Source organism: Cokeromyces recurvatus, assembly GCF_025118155.1.
Source record: "Cokeromyces recurvatus strain NRRL 2243 chromosome Unknown BX663scaffold_1, whole genome shotgun sequence".
Taxonomy (NCBI): Eukaryota; Fungi; Mucoromycota; class Mucoromycetes; order Mucorales; family Mucoraceae; genus Cokeromyces; species Cokeromyces recurvatus.
The window spans coordinates 1,040,459-1,055,011 of record NW_026251387.1 but is presented as its reverse complement, the minus strand read 5'-3'; the positions used below and the strand labels follow the sequence as shown (position 1 = coordinate 1,055,011).

The 14,553-nt window shown below is 33.6% G+C and overlaps 8 protein-coding genes across 8 annotated transcripts; 7 read left to right on the top strand and 1 right to left on the bottom strand.

Annotated features, from left to right (window-relative positions):
- The first annotated feature begins 474 nt into the window (after window positions 1-474).
- BX663DRAFT_539272 (uncharacterized protein) lies at window positions 475-2,020 on the top strand. Its single transcript, XM_051530710.1, has 2 exons — window positions 475-1,740; window positions 1,790-2,020. Exons 1-2 carry the CDS (start codon window positions 494-496, stop codon window positions 1,938-1,940), a joined length of 1,398 nt encoding a protein of 465 aa, XP_051387843.1. The 5' UTR covers window positions 475-493; the 3' UTR covers window positions 1,941-2,020.
- Window positions 1,823-3,706, top strand: BX663DRAFT_12874 (uncharacterized protein). The gene is made up of 3 exons (XM_051521534.1): window positions 1,823-1,922; window positions 2,025-3,577; window positions 3,636-3,706. The coding sequence occupies exon 2, from the start codon at window positions 2,079-2,081 to the stop codon at window positions 3,468-3,470; it is 1,392 nt and encodes a 463-aa protein (XP_051387842.1). The 5' UTR covers window positions 1,823-1,922; window positions 2,025-2,078; the 3' UTR covers window positions 3,471-3,577; window positions 3,636-3,706.
- On the top strand, window positions 3,274-5,428 carry BX663DRAFT_12969 (uncharacterized protein). Its single transcript, XM_051521538.1, has 6 exons — window positions 3,274-3,577; window positions 3,702-3,748; window positions 3,813-3,975; window positions 4,035-4,097; window positions 4,198-4,281; window positions 4,350-5,428. The coding sequence occupies exons 1-6, from the start codon at window positions 3,565-3,567 to the stop codon at window positions 5,399-5,401; spliced, it is 1,422 nt and encodes a 473-aa protein (XP_051387841.1). The 5' UTR covers window positions 3,274-3,564; the 3' UTR covers window positions 5,402-5,428.
- Window positions 5,429-5,455: 27 nt separating this feature from the next.
- Window positions 5,456-7,986, bottom strand: BX663DRAFT_482121 (oligomeric Golgi complex subunit 6-like protein; the record flags this gene model as incomplete). The annotated part of the gene is made up of 11 exons (XM_051524397.1): window positions 5,456-5,731; window positions 5,791-5,859; window positions 5,911-6,003; window positions 6,068-6,250; window positions 6,306-6,362; window positions 6,419-6,494; window positions 6,551-6,958; window positions 7,037-7,204; window positions 7,258-7,449; window positions 7,504-7,634; window positions 7,708-7,986. 11 exons carry the CDS (start codon window positions 7,984-7,986, stop codon window positions 5,456-5,458), a joined length of 1,932 nt encoding a protein of 643 aa, XP_051387840.1.
- A 152-nt stretch (window positions 7,987-8,138) lies between these two features.
- BX663DRAFT_425176 (uncharacterized protein) lies at window positions 8,139-9,242 on the top strand (the record flags this gene model as incomplete). Its single annotated transcript, XM_051522474.1, has 3 exons — window positions 8,139-8,549; window positions 8,626-8,994; window positions 9,072-9,242. 3 exons carry the CDS (start codon window positions 8,139-8,141, stop codon window positions 9,240-9,242), a joined length of 951 nt encoding a protein of 316 aa, XP_051387839.1.
- Window positions 9,243-9,663: 421 nt separating this feature from the next.
- On the top strand, window positions 9,664-10,924 carry BX663DRAFT_528514 (uncharacterized protein; the record flags this gene model as incomplete). The annotated part of the gene is made up of 2 exons (XM_051530167.1): window positions 9,664-9,787; window positions 9,852-10,924. 2 exons carry the CDS (start codon window positions 9,664-9,666, stop codon window positions 10,922-10,924), a joined length of 1,197 nt encoding a protein of 398 aa, XP_051387838.1.
- Window positions 10,925-13,042: 2,118 nt separating this feature from the next.
- BX663DRAFT_413767 (peptidase family C50-domain-containing protein) lies at window positions 13,043-14,158 on the top strand (the record flags this gene model as incomplete). Its single annotated transcript, XM_051522320.1, has 1 exon — window positions 13,043-14,158. A coding segment is annotated over one exon (1,116 nt), but the record flags the coding sequence as incomplete, so codon positions are not given.
- Window positions 14,159-14,191: 33 nt separating this feature from the next.
- Window positions 14,192-14,548, top strand: BX663DRAFT_404099 (peptidase family C50-domain-containing protein; the record flags this gene model as incomplete). The annotated part of the gene is made up of 1 exon (XM_051522243.1): window positions 14,192-14,548. A coding segment is annotated over one exon (357 nt), but the record flags the coding sequence as incomplete, so codon positions are not given.
- Between the last annotated feature and the right edge of the window lie 5 nt (window positions 14,549-14,553).

The following is a 14,553-nucleotide window of genomic DNA, read 5'->3' as shown; positions in this document are numbered from 1 at the left end:
TGTTCGGTCTCGTCGTTGACTTTACTAATCTTCATAATTTTATAGTTGTTTATTTACTGATATTTTAATAGAGATATTTATTGTTTTTACACATATATTGATCCAGGAGTATGCTCGTACAATTAGTGATAATAAGTCAGTATCATCTAAAGAAAATTACATACTTTTATTAGTGATTATGCCTGGATAATGTGTCTATACATGAGGGCTACATTGTATATTGATGTATTGGTGTAATCACTTACCAAAAGTATAACAATGATTTGTGTGTGTGTGTGTGTTTTTGACCATTTGGGATCTTTCATTTCTTTCTAATTGAATTAAAACTAACTGAGACTGAAGTAATGTCACTTTAGAAATCGCAAGCTTATTGGACATAAAAAGCAACCAATAAATAAAATGAATCTATAAACATTTCCCTTTTTTATTCAACTATTAGAAGTTTCCCTTTTTCTTTTCTTTTCTTTTCTTTTTTTTTTTTTTTAAATATAAAATGGAGGATGATGGCATAAAAGTAGATGATTTAGAGAACAACATTGAAGTACAATCTATTACAAATAATGATTGTCCTTGTCAATATATTCTAGACTCTAACAATTTATCTATTTGCTCACTTTGTCAATCTCCCATACCCATAATTCAACAACTTCTTGCCGAAAAATCCCAATATGAGACCCAAATAGAACAACTCCAAGCTCAATTAAGTATTGAGCAGACACGCATCGATGACCAACTACAGTCAATTGCTAATCTTAATGATAATCTTCAAAATATTAGCGAACAACTCGATACCAAAACAGCTCAATTCCAGCGTCTCCAAAATGACATGGAAATGTTAAATGACAAATATGTAGACGAAATTGAACGTGTAGCCGAAATACAACATTCAAAAGATATGGTTGAAAGTGAACTTGAGGACCTTTCACGCCGACTTTTTGAAGAAGCAAATGGCATGGTAGCTCATGAAAAGCGTGAAAAGCATAATTTACAGATTGCTCAACGACACCTTGAGAATCAACTAAGAGAGACAAGAGAGCGGTTAGGAGCAGAACAAATGCAGTTACAAGAATTAAGAAAACGAATGGAGGATATGGCATCTCATGATAATTTAGTATTGCAGCAAACTACCGCATTACCTCCACCAAAATTAACAGGCGATACTGATGCTTTATTACTGGATGAATTTAAAGAATTTGTAAAGACAGGCACTAAAGTCAGTTTAAAAAAAATTCACATGATACCATTCATGAAAGCTTGTCAAGAAGAGGATGTGGAAGCCTGTTTAAGATTTGGACCTAATAATCGTTTATCAATTCGTAAAGTAAATGAAGCGATTGTGATGAATACATGTTTTATCGAAGAAGCTCCAACTGGATTTCAAGAGGAACAGACAAAAAAAATAATTGCAGGAGCATCGTTGAAGATATCAGCTACAGCAACTAAGATGTGGGAACGATTAAGCAATGCTAGTAACAATAGTAGTAGTTATACACAAACAACTGTTTTCAATGGCTGTCAAGCATGTGGAAGAAGCGATGGTACAAGTCTGCCTTATCGCTTTCGTATTTCATACTTTGATGATTGGGCTTGTATTGATAGGTTTTGTAGAGATCGATTAGTAGCTGTTTGTGAGTTTTATGTATTCATTCGAAATATCAGACAAGGACTATATAACAATCGAGATATTCAAGACTTGTATCATGAGGCTATGCGATTGAGATTACAAATGTTTTATGCAAGGTAAGACATATATATGTATTTTCTATAATTTATTAACTTTTTCTTATAGAATGGGCGCTTTACCATTGACATTACGTAATACTAATATTAATGAACCTAAAGTAACCACTTCTGAATCTTCACCATTACCAAAATCAACCAATAATACTAAACCTTCTTACCGACGAGGAAGTTTAACCGATGTTCGTAAAATACCATAAAAAAAATTCTATTATCATTCATACCTACTACTACTGTTAATATTAATAAATTATTATTATTTTTTTTTTATACATATGTGACAGTAAAAAAAAAAAAATTCTCTTTCATTTTTATTTCATTTTATTTTATTTTTAATCATGGTATGGGGAGGTAATGATGGTGCCGTTGATCGTTGGGTAAAGCAGCTCAATGAGAACGACCCAAAGCTTACTTCACTTCACATTCTCAGTTTTCGACACATCACTACACACGAGCTTACACGCATTTTTAATGCTATTGCTCATAATACAATCCTTCAAAACCTTTATATTTCTGGTCATCAACTGGATGCTACAAGTATTGAGGCTCTTAGCGAATCTCTTACCCTTAACGAAACCTTAAAGTCACTTAATATTGGTCATGCTGCATTTGGTCAACGTCCAGATCTTTTTAGTATCTTCTGTGAAGGATTAGCTGTCAATGAGGGATTAGAGCTACTCGATTTTGAAAACAAAGCACTTAACTATGAATCAGTAAAGTTACTTGCAGACGCACTTGCAAAAAATCAGCATCTTAGTGAAATAAATCTAGCTAGAAATGAATTAAATGACGACAGCATTGCAACATTAGCACCTTCTTTAAGCAAATTAACTAAAGTTAATTTGAGTATGAATAAAATAGGTGTAAAAGGAGCTGAAGCATTGGCTTGTCATGTTTTAGGTAATGCGGCAAGCCAAGTTCAAGAGTTAGATATTTCAGAAAATCCACTTTTAGAAGGTGCAGCTATGTTAGCTACTGCTTTAGGACATAACAAGCATTTGCATGTTTTAAAAATGGTCAATGTTGTATCACCCGATGAAGATACACTCTTGCCACCACCTGCTTTATCTAATAGCGAACTATCAGAGCAGCCACAAGAAACGAATCAAGAGTTTTCTATTTACGGCAATGCACTGATGCAAGCAATTGGACAATCGCTTATTACCAACCGTCATCTTACACATCTCTGGCTTGATAACAATAGCATTGAATCCAAAGCCCTTGATACTCTCGTCACCCATCTTGATAATAGCGCACTTATAGAACTAAACTTACGACAAAATCTTATTGATGATAACGGAGCCTACATGCTAGCTAACACAACTACTTTACAACACCTTGAACTTGGACAGAACCAAATTACAGCTAAAGGATTTGGTAAATTACTAGATCATAGTAGTCTACAGTATTTAGGACTCTTTAGTAATACAGTAGGGGGATTTGCTAATGATGAATTACCAGAATTAATAACAAGCCGCGTGCATCGTCTAGATATTGGATGCAACGGTATTGTGCATGAAGACCTTAAAGCTATTGCCCAAGTGCTGATAAATGGAGGAGTGCCTGAATTAAGATTATTAGAGATGGGAGGTAACGTAGAAGATAAAGAACTTGAGCTTTGGGAGAAGACTATGGAAGATATTTTAAAACAGAGGCAAAAACTAGAGATTATTTGGAAACGAAAACCTAGTCAAATGGAGAATCAGCAGGCCCCTCCAAATATTATGTAATAAAATAATTGCTTGTAAAATTTGATCGATTATATTAAGTTGTAGTACATTTTCTGGATTTTTATCTGTTATCTTGATTTGGACAAGAAGGAAGATGATTAAGTGGGGTAAATTTATTTATTTGTGTTACTTTTTTTTTTTTTCAGGGAATTAAATATGAAAAAGCAATATTTATTTTTTTTTTCTTTTTTCTTTTTTTTTTCCCGTTCCTTTTCTAAATGAAATTATCAGTTACTAAATATCTAAGACGGATTAAAACAAATTTTACAATTCACGAGGTTAAATATGCTATATATTGATCAGCCTAACTCAGTATGTTAATCATACATGTATTTATTTTAGATTTCAGGCAGTTTGGGCGATTTAGGCACGCTTCTGCCTATTATGATGTCTTTAGCTATTTCAGGTCAGATCAACTTAACTAGTACTCTCTGGTTTACTGGTATATGGAATATTTTATCGGGTATATGCTTTGGTGTGCCAGTATGCGTACAACCTATGAAAGGTGTGATTTGTACATTTATTCTGCATAGATAAAACATTAATTCTCTTCTATATAAAAAGCCATTGCCGCTGTTGTATTGACTAAAAATATGCCAATTCAAGAAAATATGGCAGCTGGTATAAGTAAATATGATTAATTCGGCTTTTATCTATATTAGCTAATTTTTTTTTCTTTTTCTTTCTTTTTTTTTTTTTTTTTTTTTTTTTTTTTTTTTTTAATTAGGTGTTGGAGCACTCGTTTTCTTTCTAGGTATTACACGTACAATTCATCTCATCGGTACATTTACACCTACTCCAGTAATCAAAGGTTCACATGATATCACATATATGGAAATACTGCTAACAACTAATTATTATTATTATTTTGCATAATAGGCATTCAATTAGGTACTGCTATACAACTAATCAAAAAAGCACAAAGCCTTGTTTCCGACCTCAAGTGGACAATCGATAGTACGAACTGGTCCGATAATAACACTTGGATACTTCTGGCCTTTATTTTTGTCGTCTTCTGTTATCAAACTAAAGTTCCTTCAGCTCTTATCTTATTTTTAATCGGCTTCATTTTTGCTCTCATTATGATGTTTGCCACGTCTAATGATTATGAGCGACCTTCAGTAGGTCATGGTCATTATCCTGATACCATTATTGTACCTACAGCTGATCAATTTCGCTCTGGTTTTCTTAATGCAGGCCTTGGCCAACTACCTCTCACTAGTCTTAATTCTGTTATTGCTCTCAGTGCTCTTATCATTGACCTATTTCCTAACAAACGGCCCTCAACATCATCTATTGCCATGAGTGTAGGCGTTATGAATCTAGTGGGATGTTGGTTCGGTGCTATGCCTGTCTGTCATGGCTCCGGTGGTCTTGCTGGTCAGTATCGATTTGGTGCACGATCTGAGGTCTCTGTCATCATCTTGGGGTCCCTTAAATGGATTCTAGGAATTTTGTTTGGTTCTTCCTTAGTTGGGCTTTTACAGGTCTTTCCAACCTCAATCTTAGCAGTGCTATTATTTATTTCAGGTGTTGAATTAGGAAGTACAGCACGTACATTGAACGATGGAATAGAAGATGTGGAGAAACAACGTGAAAACTTTACTATCATGTTATTGACAGCAGGAGCGTTAGTATCATACTCAAATGATGGAATTGGATTTTGTGCTGGGTTAGTATCGGCAATCTTGCTGGCGATGCAGCGATTAGGTATTAAAGAATGGTCAAAATTAGCCCGGGAGAATATTTGTTCAGTACCTCATGTTTGGAGAAACCAGCATTTGGAATCACCTATAACATTACCTATCATTACTGAAGAAAGAACTAATATACTGACATCTTCTTCCATCGATAATAATTATGGAACTCAACAACAAAAGAATGCAGATATTCTTAAAGAAGATGTACCTACTTCAACGATCAAAAAATAGTGTACATACTATTCGTAATAATAAAAAAAATAACCTTTTTTTTATTATTAACAATTATAATACAAACGAAAAAATGGCTTCCATATCTTGTACAGTTCGAGGCAAAATAAGTTCTGGGTGTTCATATCCATTATTTACCTCTTTGCTTATTTCACGATATGTTTCTAGTAATAAACGAATCACATTTGATTGAACTTGCTGACAGTGTTGAGAAGAAGAAAGTCGTTGTAATTGAGGAGACACATCAGCACTAATAGATACTAAAAATGTATCAAACTTTGCCATAATATTTGTAAGTATTTGAACATCCATAAGAGAGGATAATGGCGTCTACAAAAATATAAGTTAATAATATGTATTTTTTTCTTATCCTAGTTATGTTATTTTACATTTGGATCTTTTGTGGCTAACATTTCTTTAATTTGAGTTAAACCTGATTGCTGTAATAGTTCATTATACTATACAAAGAGAGTAAAAAATATAGAACTTTTTATTTTATTTTTTATTACCTCTTCATGTGCAATGTCATCTAATATATCATTCATACGTGCTTCAATACTTGCTCTTTTTTGTTTAGTGAATTCATATGGAATCAAAACATTCTAATATATGCATAAGTCAATAAACCACCAAAAAAAAAACTTCAATAATAAAATCTTATTTTACTTGTATGCGATATAAACAGTTCATCATATAAATGTCTTGATCCATCTTTTTAAATTTCTTAGAAACAGATAATTCGCATGTATTTAATAAGGGTTCAATAATAGCGTCTAAAGTTTCTGCAAAATTAAATCCTTCTATGCCTATTGCAACCAGTGATGAATCATAAGATGCAAGGATTTCTTTCTTAAAAAAAAAAAAGATTAAACAAATGACTTTTGATATTTAAGAAATTTAATACCAATTGATTCGTCATTTCTCGAACTGTAGATACAATTGACAGATTATGATTTGGTGGCTAAATAAACTATATTAAAAAAAATACATATACAAATTTAATTTTCTTTTTATTACCTCTGCTGATTGCATTAGTCGCTCTGCTTGTGCATTTAATGTCTTAAAAAAGTATTTGTATGCAAGCTCAGTCATCCTATACAGTAAAGTAAATAAATATTTGACCTTTTAATTTGTTTTTTTATACTTTACTCGTATAAAACCCTTTCTAAACTCGTATTTTTTCTCATTAATTTACTCAATGTTATCGCATAAAACTGAATCAAATTAGCAACTTTGTACGAAGTGATAGCTCCTGGTTGTAATGTCAGGACTTGTTCCATACGTGTCCTGAGAGGCCTACATGTACCATCCATAGCACAATCTAATAGCTCATTGATTGCTTCAGAGTTTTCACCTAATAATGTCTCTAACATCTCCTTTTCTGATGCACAAGCCTGATGAACCCATGCTAACATATCTCCAATATAGCGTAGTGGGTCAGGTGCCTGTAGCTCGATAGGACGAGGAGTGCCGCCTGGTCCACCTCTGGTCAACGCCTTTAGAAATGCTTGTGATACTGCATCATGACGTGCAGACCCAATCTCATCCAAAATTGTCCTTCAGAACAAAAAAAATATATATTAATATGAACGCAAAATATACATACAAAAAAAAAACATTTGTAGATAATTTTACTGGAATAGAACAGGCCTTAACATAAGAGCTCGCAGCGCTTTTGTCATCAAAGAACTGATATCAATACTTTCTCCACCGAATACAGTTCTACTTTCATATTGCATCCATTTGTAAAGTTTGTTGTATGCATTTTCTTGATACAGCGCCATTGATTCCATAATATCCCGGCTATACAAAATAATTTAGTAATAATCCTTTTATCTCTCTTTCTCTTTTTTTACCCAGCTGTTTGGTCCTTTGTTGAAAGCAATAGTTGACAATCATTATGAATCTGATGTAAATGTGATAATGAAGTAAAGAATACATTATCAATAGGTTCTGAAGGGTCGCTAAGTGTTTTGATTTCTTCTTGACTGAGTGTAAATTTTTCTAAGAATCGATCTATAACTGTCTTTTGAATAGAGCATGAAATACTATACAATAAAATTAGTGATAGTTATCAGTAGAGTTTTGTATTTCGTATATACTTGTGATCTTGCAGCTTATTCGCTTGTTCAATCATATCTGAAGTTTGTACTTGAACTTTGGACAACTTTTGTTTTAAATCTTGACATTCATTATTCATAACTTTTACTTGCGTTTCTAAAAAATCAAATTGCTTTTTTTTTTTTTTTTTTTTTTTTTTTTTTTTTTTTAAAAAAAAAAAATGTTAATTTTAAGACATAGCTTACGTCAGATTTCAAAAATAAAACCTTGACAACGTTTTCAAAAGCATTTAGAAATTTCTTATTGTTCCTAATCTGTTCCTTTTCAAGTTCACCTCGTAAATCGGTCCGAAGATTAGCTTCATCAAGAGAAATATTTGAGAGTGAAATAAGAGCTGCTTTAATTTCGGCATCTTTAGAAGAAGAAGAACTAAGAACTTGTGAGAGTTTGATGGAAAGTGACTTATTTGGCTTGTTGGAAATGGATAATAAAGAAGGTGATTCTGGTGATGATACTAGTTCCATAATAATAGAAACAAAGGTTAAAAAACTATGAAATCTTACGCGCTGTGTTTTAATTTACTTTGATTATATAAAAATCGTCACGAACTTGCTTCATAAAACCTGTAGCTTTTTTCTTTCGTTTTTTTTTTTTAATATATGCATTAACTTTCAACATGTCAGATTTGTCTTCAAACTTATTATTACAACTAAAAGATTATTCAAAATGTAACGATGATCTGGCTATGTTGATTCGAAAAACCATTTTAGAACCATTTCAACTTGACCTCTCACGTCCTGATGCATTACGAAAACCACCACCTACCCCATCACGATTTAAGCAGATGGCTACACGATTAGCGCCTCTCGCTATGCGTATTGTTAACCAAAATATCGAAGGGTTGATGTGTGTCAAGCAGGCTACACTGCATACAGGAAACTATGTGGTTGCGGTCAATTGTTTAGTAGATACCTCATTTTATGCTTTGACTGCTTTAAGACATATGAATACATTTACAACACTTAAACCATTAGATTTAGAAAAAACAACATCTAATTTAATTTGCAAGATGGTCGAATTAGGAGAAGTAAAGGGCAAAATTCTTTATGATAACTCTCTTAATGTTAATCTATATTATTTATTTATTTATTTATTTTGAATAGTATAATAGGGCATTAGATGAAATTGTCAAGTTTCGTTTATTATTAGCAAGTGTCGCCAAAGTTCAACTTGATGCCAAAAAACCTATCACTGTCATTCAGAAAGCAGCTAGTCCTATCAAAAGTGTGCTAACGGAATCACCTAGAAATCATCAACTGCAAACTGTCGCTATGGCATCTACAATACCTGTTGTGCCCGATTCCATTATTAAAACACAATGGGAAGATGACATGTTGGTTAAATATCAAGATTTATTTCAATTCCCATTGGATCCAAATCTTAAAGATCGAACAATTATTTTGCTAGTTTTAGCCTATCAAATGAACACACTTCGATGTTGGTGTGAAATTGGCGATGGCTCATTATCAAAGGTAAAACCAAAAAAAAAAACAAAACAAAACAAAAGTTTCAATAATTAAAGTATAGCTAATTATGTCTTTCCTTTTAGTACGTACCTTATTTTATGGAAAGATCAGGAAATTTCTTCGATTGGTGTAAACAACTATTGAAAGTTGATCTGCCTGTTGCCAAAAAACAACTTGATACGTTTCAACGATTATTGTATAAAGCAGCTAACCGATTTCCTTTAACAGGTAAGCATCGATACATTTTGTGTTAGCAATTAGTTTTATCCTTTTATTTATTTGTATATGTGTATATATATATTAGAAGAGTTAGCTTTCCATTCACATCATGTTCAGAGTTGGGCTTTAAAGGCTTTAGTTATATCAAAATCCACTTCTTTAAAATCTATTATGGATCGTATAGTTCGTATTGGTATTACTTATGAAAAAGCAACAACACAATGTAAGTATGAAAAATATGTTTAGCAGTTGCTTCGTATAGTTATTGATGTAATTTCTTTATTTTTAGCTAATTATTCTTATCTTCAACAAGGATGCAAAGACTTTTTAGAAAATATACAGCCTAATATAAAAGACCTTGCTGAAATGGATTCCTATTTTATCTTATGTGAATATTACGCTTATGTCTCGAGAAAGGCTAAGAGTTATAAGGGAGCGTTTTTTGCTTATAAGCACATGATTGGTCCTTTAGTTTCTATAATTGAAAATCCAAATACTTACTATTATGTAGCATATGCGGCTAATGCCAAATTAGCACTTGGATCAGTACAAATGGATAAAATCGTATTAGATGATACTTGTATGTTTTCTTTTCTTTTCTTTTCTTTTCTTTTTAAGCATATACTTATTTTTTTTCTAATTAGATGCGGATATAAGTACAACGTTAAACGAAAGTATTTCCTGTCTACGAATTGTTTCCTCCACATTAGAAACAACATCATCACAAAATGAGCATGATGAACAAGCACTGTTCAATCTTTGCAAAAGTATTGATGGTTTTCGTTCAAGCGCTAAGCGACTTTACGACTTAATTTCCGATAAAAAAAGCAAATATGGCAATCGCACCCCACCACCTGATATGGAGCGCTGGAACGCTATCATTGCTTATCTTAATAGTGTTCTCCAACAGTGTGGTGAAACCTTACCTATTACCATTAATTTAGCCTTGAAAAAGAAATCAACTAGTAAACGTGCAATGACAGCGGCTGATATGATGGTTGCCTTTATTGATATTATGGTTTTGTTGGCGCGTATGCAATTTGATATCAGTGATGAAACAAGTTATCAACAATCTTATGAGTACTTGTCTACAGCTGAACAACTATGTGCAGAAAAAAAGTTTTTAAAAGGATACAGATATTTATCAGGCTCATACTACAATATTGGCACTGCCCTCATCAAGAAAGACGAACGATTTTTTGGGCATGCAATTTATCCATTGAGAAAGGCATGTTCACTATTAGAAAAAGATCCGGAACGCGCTCAATCAGATGAAGGGCGACTACAACTTTGTAAGCGTTATGAGATTTTGGGTATTTGTTGTCACAAAAATAAGCAGTTTGAGGATAGTGTAAAAGCATACCGCTTGGCTCTAAAACGAGTGCCAGTGTCAACAGTGGATTCATTTGTAAGTGGTAGTGAAACAAAGGCTGTCTCACGAATGATGGAATGTGAACCACTAATTCCCAAGTTAATGGATCGTTACTTAAGAGCTGCAGTGAGTGATCCGGATCTTATAAATGTGCATTTTGCGAGTGAATATGTGCAAATGGCTGGACTAAGTGCAATTCAACAAAGCTTTGTGTATGAATGTGAGCTGAAAGTATGGCATAGACTTTCCCTAAAAATGGACGTTTCAAGGTTTCAGTTGTTTATTGTGAATAAATTATTACAATTATATGACGCAGTAAATTATCCTGTTCGTAGAGCAAGGTAAATTATTAATTCATATATGATATATACAGTTCACTTAGTTATTTTTTTTTAATATATATAGAATCTTATTACACCAAATTCGTATTGAAAGAGCAAAACGTGGTAATAGTGATGAAAATATAAGGGCAGCATTAGTATGTGCCAAAGAAGCATTAAGTTTATTAAAATTACAGGTAAGTTTTACACATATTTAATATACATATTTAGCTTAATAAACTTACCTATTCTTATATAGAATTATGGTCAAGATAGTAATTTATTGAACTATCGTCTTCATTATCTTGGCCTTGCTAATTCATGGATTGCTATTTGTAGTAGAGAAACAAAACAAGAAACACCTAACACATTTGAAGCAACACTTCAACAATGGGGCCTCTTATTAAAGAAAATACAACCTCTAGCTAAACTTGAAAGCAAAACGCCTGACGCCTCCCTCCTTCAACAAATTTATGAAGAAATTGATGATATTGAACAGTTTTATGATCATCTTCGTATGCTTGCTGATCTTTTCACCATTAACGGAGAATATATCTATGAAATTTGCGTATTACGTCTTCTGCTTAAGCTTAACGCTATCCAAATTAATAAGGCTGATGATGTGGAAAACGATCCAATTTCAGAATCTGTTATAATTATGAGTCGTATTGGCAAATTATATTGTGAATTAGGATATACAGGTAGAGCTTCAATGGAGTTTATTAAAGCTCATCAATTAATAACGCGAGGATGTTCAAAACAAGCGGAAATTGTATATCGCACTTATTATGCATATTATTTATTAATGACAAATGATATTGAGACAAGTAAGGAAGTATTTGAAGCAACCAAAATTGTCTGGCAAGAAATTCCAGCTGTTAACTCCCGCGATCTTTTGGCAACTGTCAAGAGCTATACACAGCATCGTATGATGCTTGCCGATGCTTACATGACTTTATCATCTATTCAAGCACAAACGGCTTCCCTAGACAATGCTATAGAAACTGCCACAGTTGCTCTTCAACTTCTCAATAAATGTATTAAGGTAGTCCAGGAAAGTTATGATAATCCTAATGAGCATCGCTCTGAAAATCCCTTTTTGGTATCCCCTTCCAAAAAGGAAGTTTCTAAACTTGTATTTCGTGAATCACAATGGCTAATGGCTCGTAAAACGAGCCGTTGCCTTATTCACCTTGCAGATTTATACATGCGTAAAGGATCATGTCACGAAACTAAGTATTTTATCAAACAAGCTCCACTTTTGGCACAAAAGGTTATGTCAAATGCTCTCTTTTTTGAAGCATTTTTGTGTGCAAGTGAATTCTATTGGAGAAGTGGAGACTTGGAACGAGCACAAGCCGAATTAGAGAACGCAACTCGAGCTGGTTCTAAAGGCTTAGATGAGGTCCGCTTAAAGATAATGATAGCCCGATTAGCAACAGCAAACAAGTTTAATGATTTAGCATTAACGACCTATGATGAAGCGAGTAGCATAATGGATCAATTAATGTCTAAAACTATCATTGATAAACTTGAGCAACTTGTTGAGCAAGAAAATGATAATATATATGAATGTTTTGGATTACAACGTGTCCAGAGCTCGATTATTTTACAAAAGGCGTGTGTAATGGCTGAATCAAGACTTGATGATGCTCTTGACCTTTTAGAAAAGCTTGAGGAGTCTGGATATATGATTGATGATGAGATAGAACTGAATACTGTTGTTTCTCGTCTAAAGTTGAAGGGAATTCAAGACCATGAACAAACAATGATATTACCCAAGATGAAATTGGCTCGTAGTAATATTGGACAGAGACGAACGATAGATATGCGTGTACAGGATAGTTTGACAGTTGCAATAGAGCGCCTTCTAGAAGCATATCAAGTAGGTTCTCTAACGGCACGTGCAAGTATTATACAAACATTATGTAATACATTAGGAACTGCTATTTTTATGAAGAGCCGTATAGCAAGTCGTGTAACAAATGATGATGCTCTCTTAAATTCTTTTTATCTATCAATGGCAAATGGTGTACATATGCGACGTGAAATGCAAGCTTGTCTCAAAATGAAGCAGGGACTTTCGATATTATCAAATGAGGTTGATTGGCCAAATATATATGAACAAAAGTTTACTATAAAACCTAGTCTACATGACCATTGGCTGCAATCCCATCTTAAGACTCTCACAGAACGCTATCATGAAGAATCATTACCGTCAACAAATGAAGATTGCGATGATAGTCATCAGTTACTTCAAGACAAGTTTGTAAATCTTTTACCAGACCATTGGACAGTCTGCTCGATGACATTGATAGGCAATGAACTCTACGTAGTTCAGTTGAGAGCCAAGGAAACACCATTTGTTGTTCGATTACCATTACAACGTCATAATGGTATCAGTTATGATAATGCTATGGGTGAGTTACGGGCAATTATTCAAGGTAGTGATGAGACAATCCATGATAGTTTGAAATGTACAGAAAAGAGTCAAATTGAAGCATGGTGGAAACGACGTAAAGAGTTAGATGGTCGTCTAAAGACATTACTTGAAAGAATGGAAAATGATTGGCTAAGTGGTTTTAGAGGACTCCTTTCAGGACGTGCACCTGTATTTAAAGAAGAATTAGTCAAGTTTCAAAAAAATTTAAATGATCTCGTTTACAAGCTTGTAAAAGAAGTAGTAAATACACCATTAAAACAAGTCGATTTTAGTCTCTCTTTGTGTCGTATTGTACTTCGATTAGGACGATATCCTACCCAAAATGAACTAGAAGACATCGCACACTTTTTAGTATCTACCTATTGTGAACAACAAAATGATGAGACACTTGATGATAAAATTGATCATAGGAAATTGACAGACCAATTAAGAGTCTTAATGGGACGATATCATGAAAAATGTAGTATGGCAGGTATAGATTCGTGTCTCAAAAATAACAATAAGGAACATGTTATTCTTATTCTGGATAAATATCTCCAAATGTTCCCTATCGAGTCCTTACCTACACTTCGCACACAACCTACATCACGTTTACCTTGTCTTTCCTTTTTAAGAGACCGTATCCTATATAGCCAGGCCCAATATGATAACTTTATAGATGGATGGCAAGACCTAAAGGTTTCAAGACGAAATGCTTTTTACGTACTTAACCCAGGCGGTGACCTGAAGGATACACAAAAAGTCTTTGAAGCCTACTTTAAAAGTATACCCGAATGGGACGGTGTGATTCAGACGATGCCAATGGAATTACAATGCCAACGTGCTCTAGAGACACGAGATATCTATATGTATTTTGGACATAGTGCTGGGCAAGCATTTATGAGGGGTACAACAGTGCGTCAATTGCCTAAATGTGCTGTTTCATTATTGATGGGTTGTAGTAGTGGTGTCTTGGAGGCTAATGGAGAGTTTGATCCTTATGGTTATGTACTTAATTATTTGCTAGCTGGAAGCCCTGCAGTAGTTGCTAATTTGTGGGATGTGACAGATCGAAGTATTGATAGATTGACTAAATATATGTTAGGTGCCTGGGGTATGACGACAACAACATCAACTAACAAGTCAATTGTACAAGCTGTGACAGAGTCAAGAAATCAATGTTCCTTATCTTACCTTATTGGAGCTGCACCTGTTGTGTACGGAATTCCTGT

What these genes read in the sequence shown, in the direction of transcription:
- BX663DRAFT_539272 (XM_051530710.1), top strand. Translation starts at nt 494, where the DNA reads ATGGAGGATGATGGCATAAAAGTAGATGATTTAGAGAACAACATTGAA. An exon ending in TTACAAATGTTTTATGCAAG is followed by an intron (nt 1,741 to 1,789) that starts GTAAGACATATA and finishes TTTTTCTTATAG; the next exon opens with AATGGGCGCTTTACCATTGA.
- BX663DRAFT_12874 (XM_051521534.1), top strand. Translation starts at nt 2,079, where the DNA reads ATGGTATGGGGAGGTAATGATGGTGCCGTTGATCGTTGGGTAAAGCAG.
- BX663DRAFT_12969 (XM_051521538.1), top strand. An exon ending in AAATATGGCAGCTGGTATAA is followed by an intron (nt 4,098 to 4,197) that starts GTAAATATGATT and finishes TTTTTTAATTAG; the next exon opens with GTGTTGGAGCACTCGTTTTC. An exon ending in ACCTACTCCAGTAATCAAAG is followed by an intron (nt 4,282 to 4,349) that starts GTTCACATGATA and finishes TTTGCATAATAG; the next exon opens with GCATTCAATTAGGTACTGCT.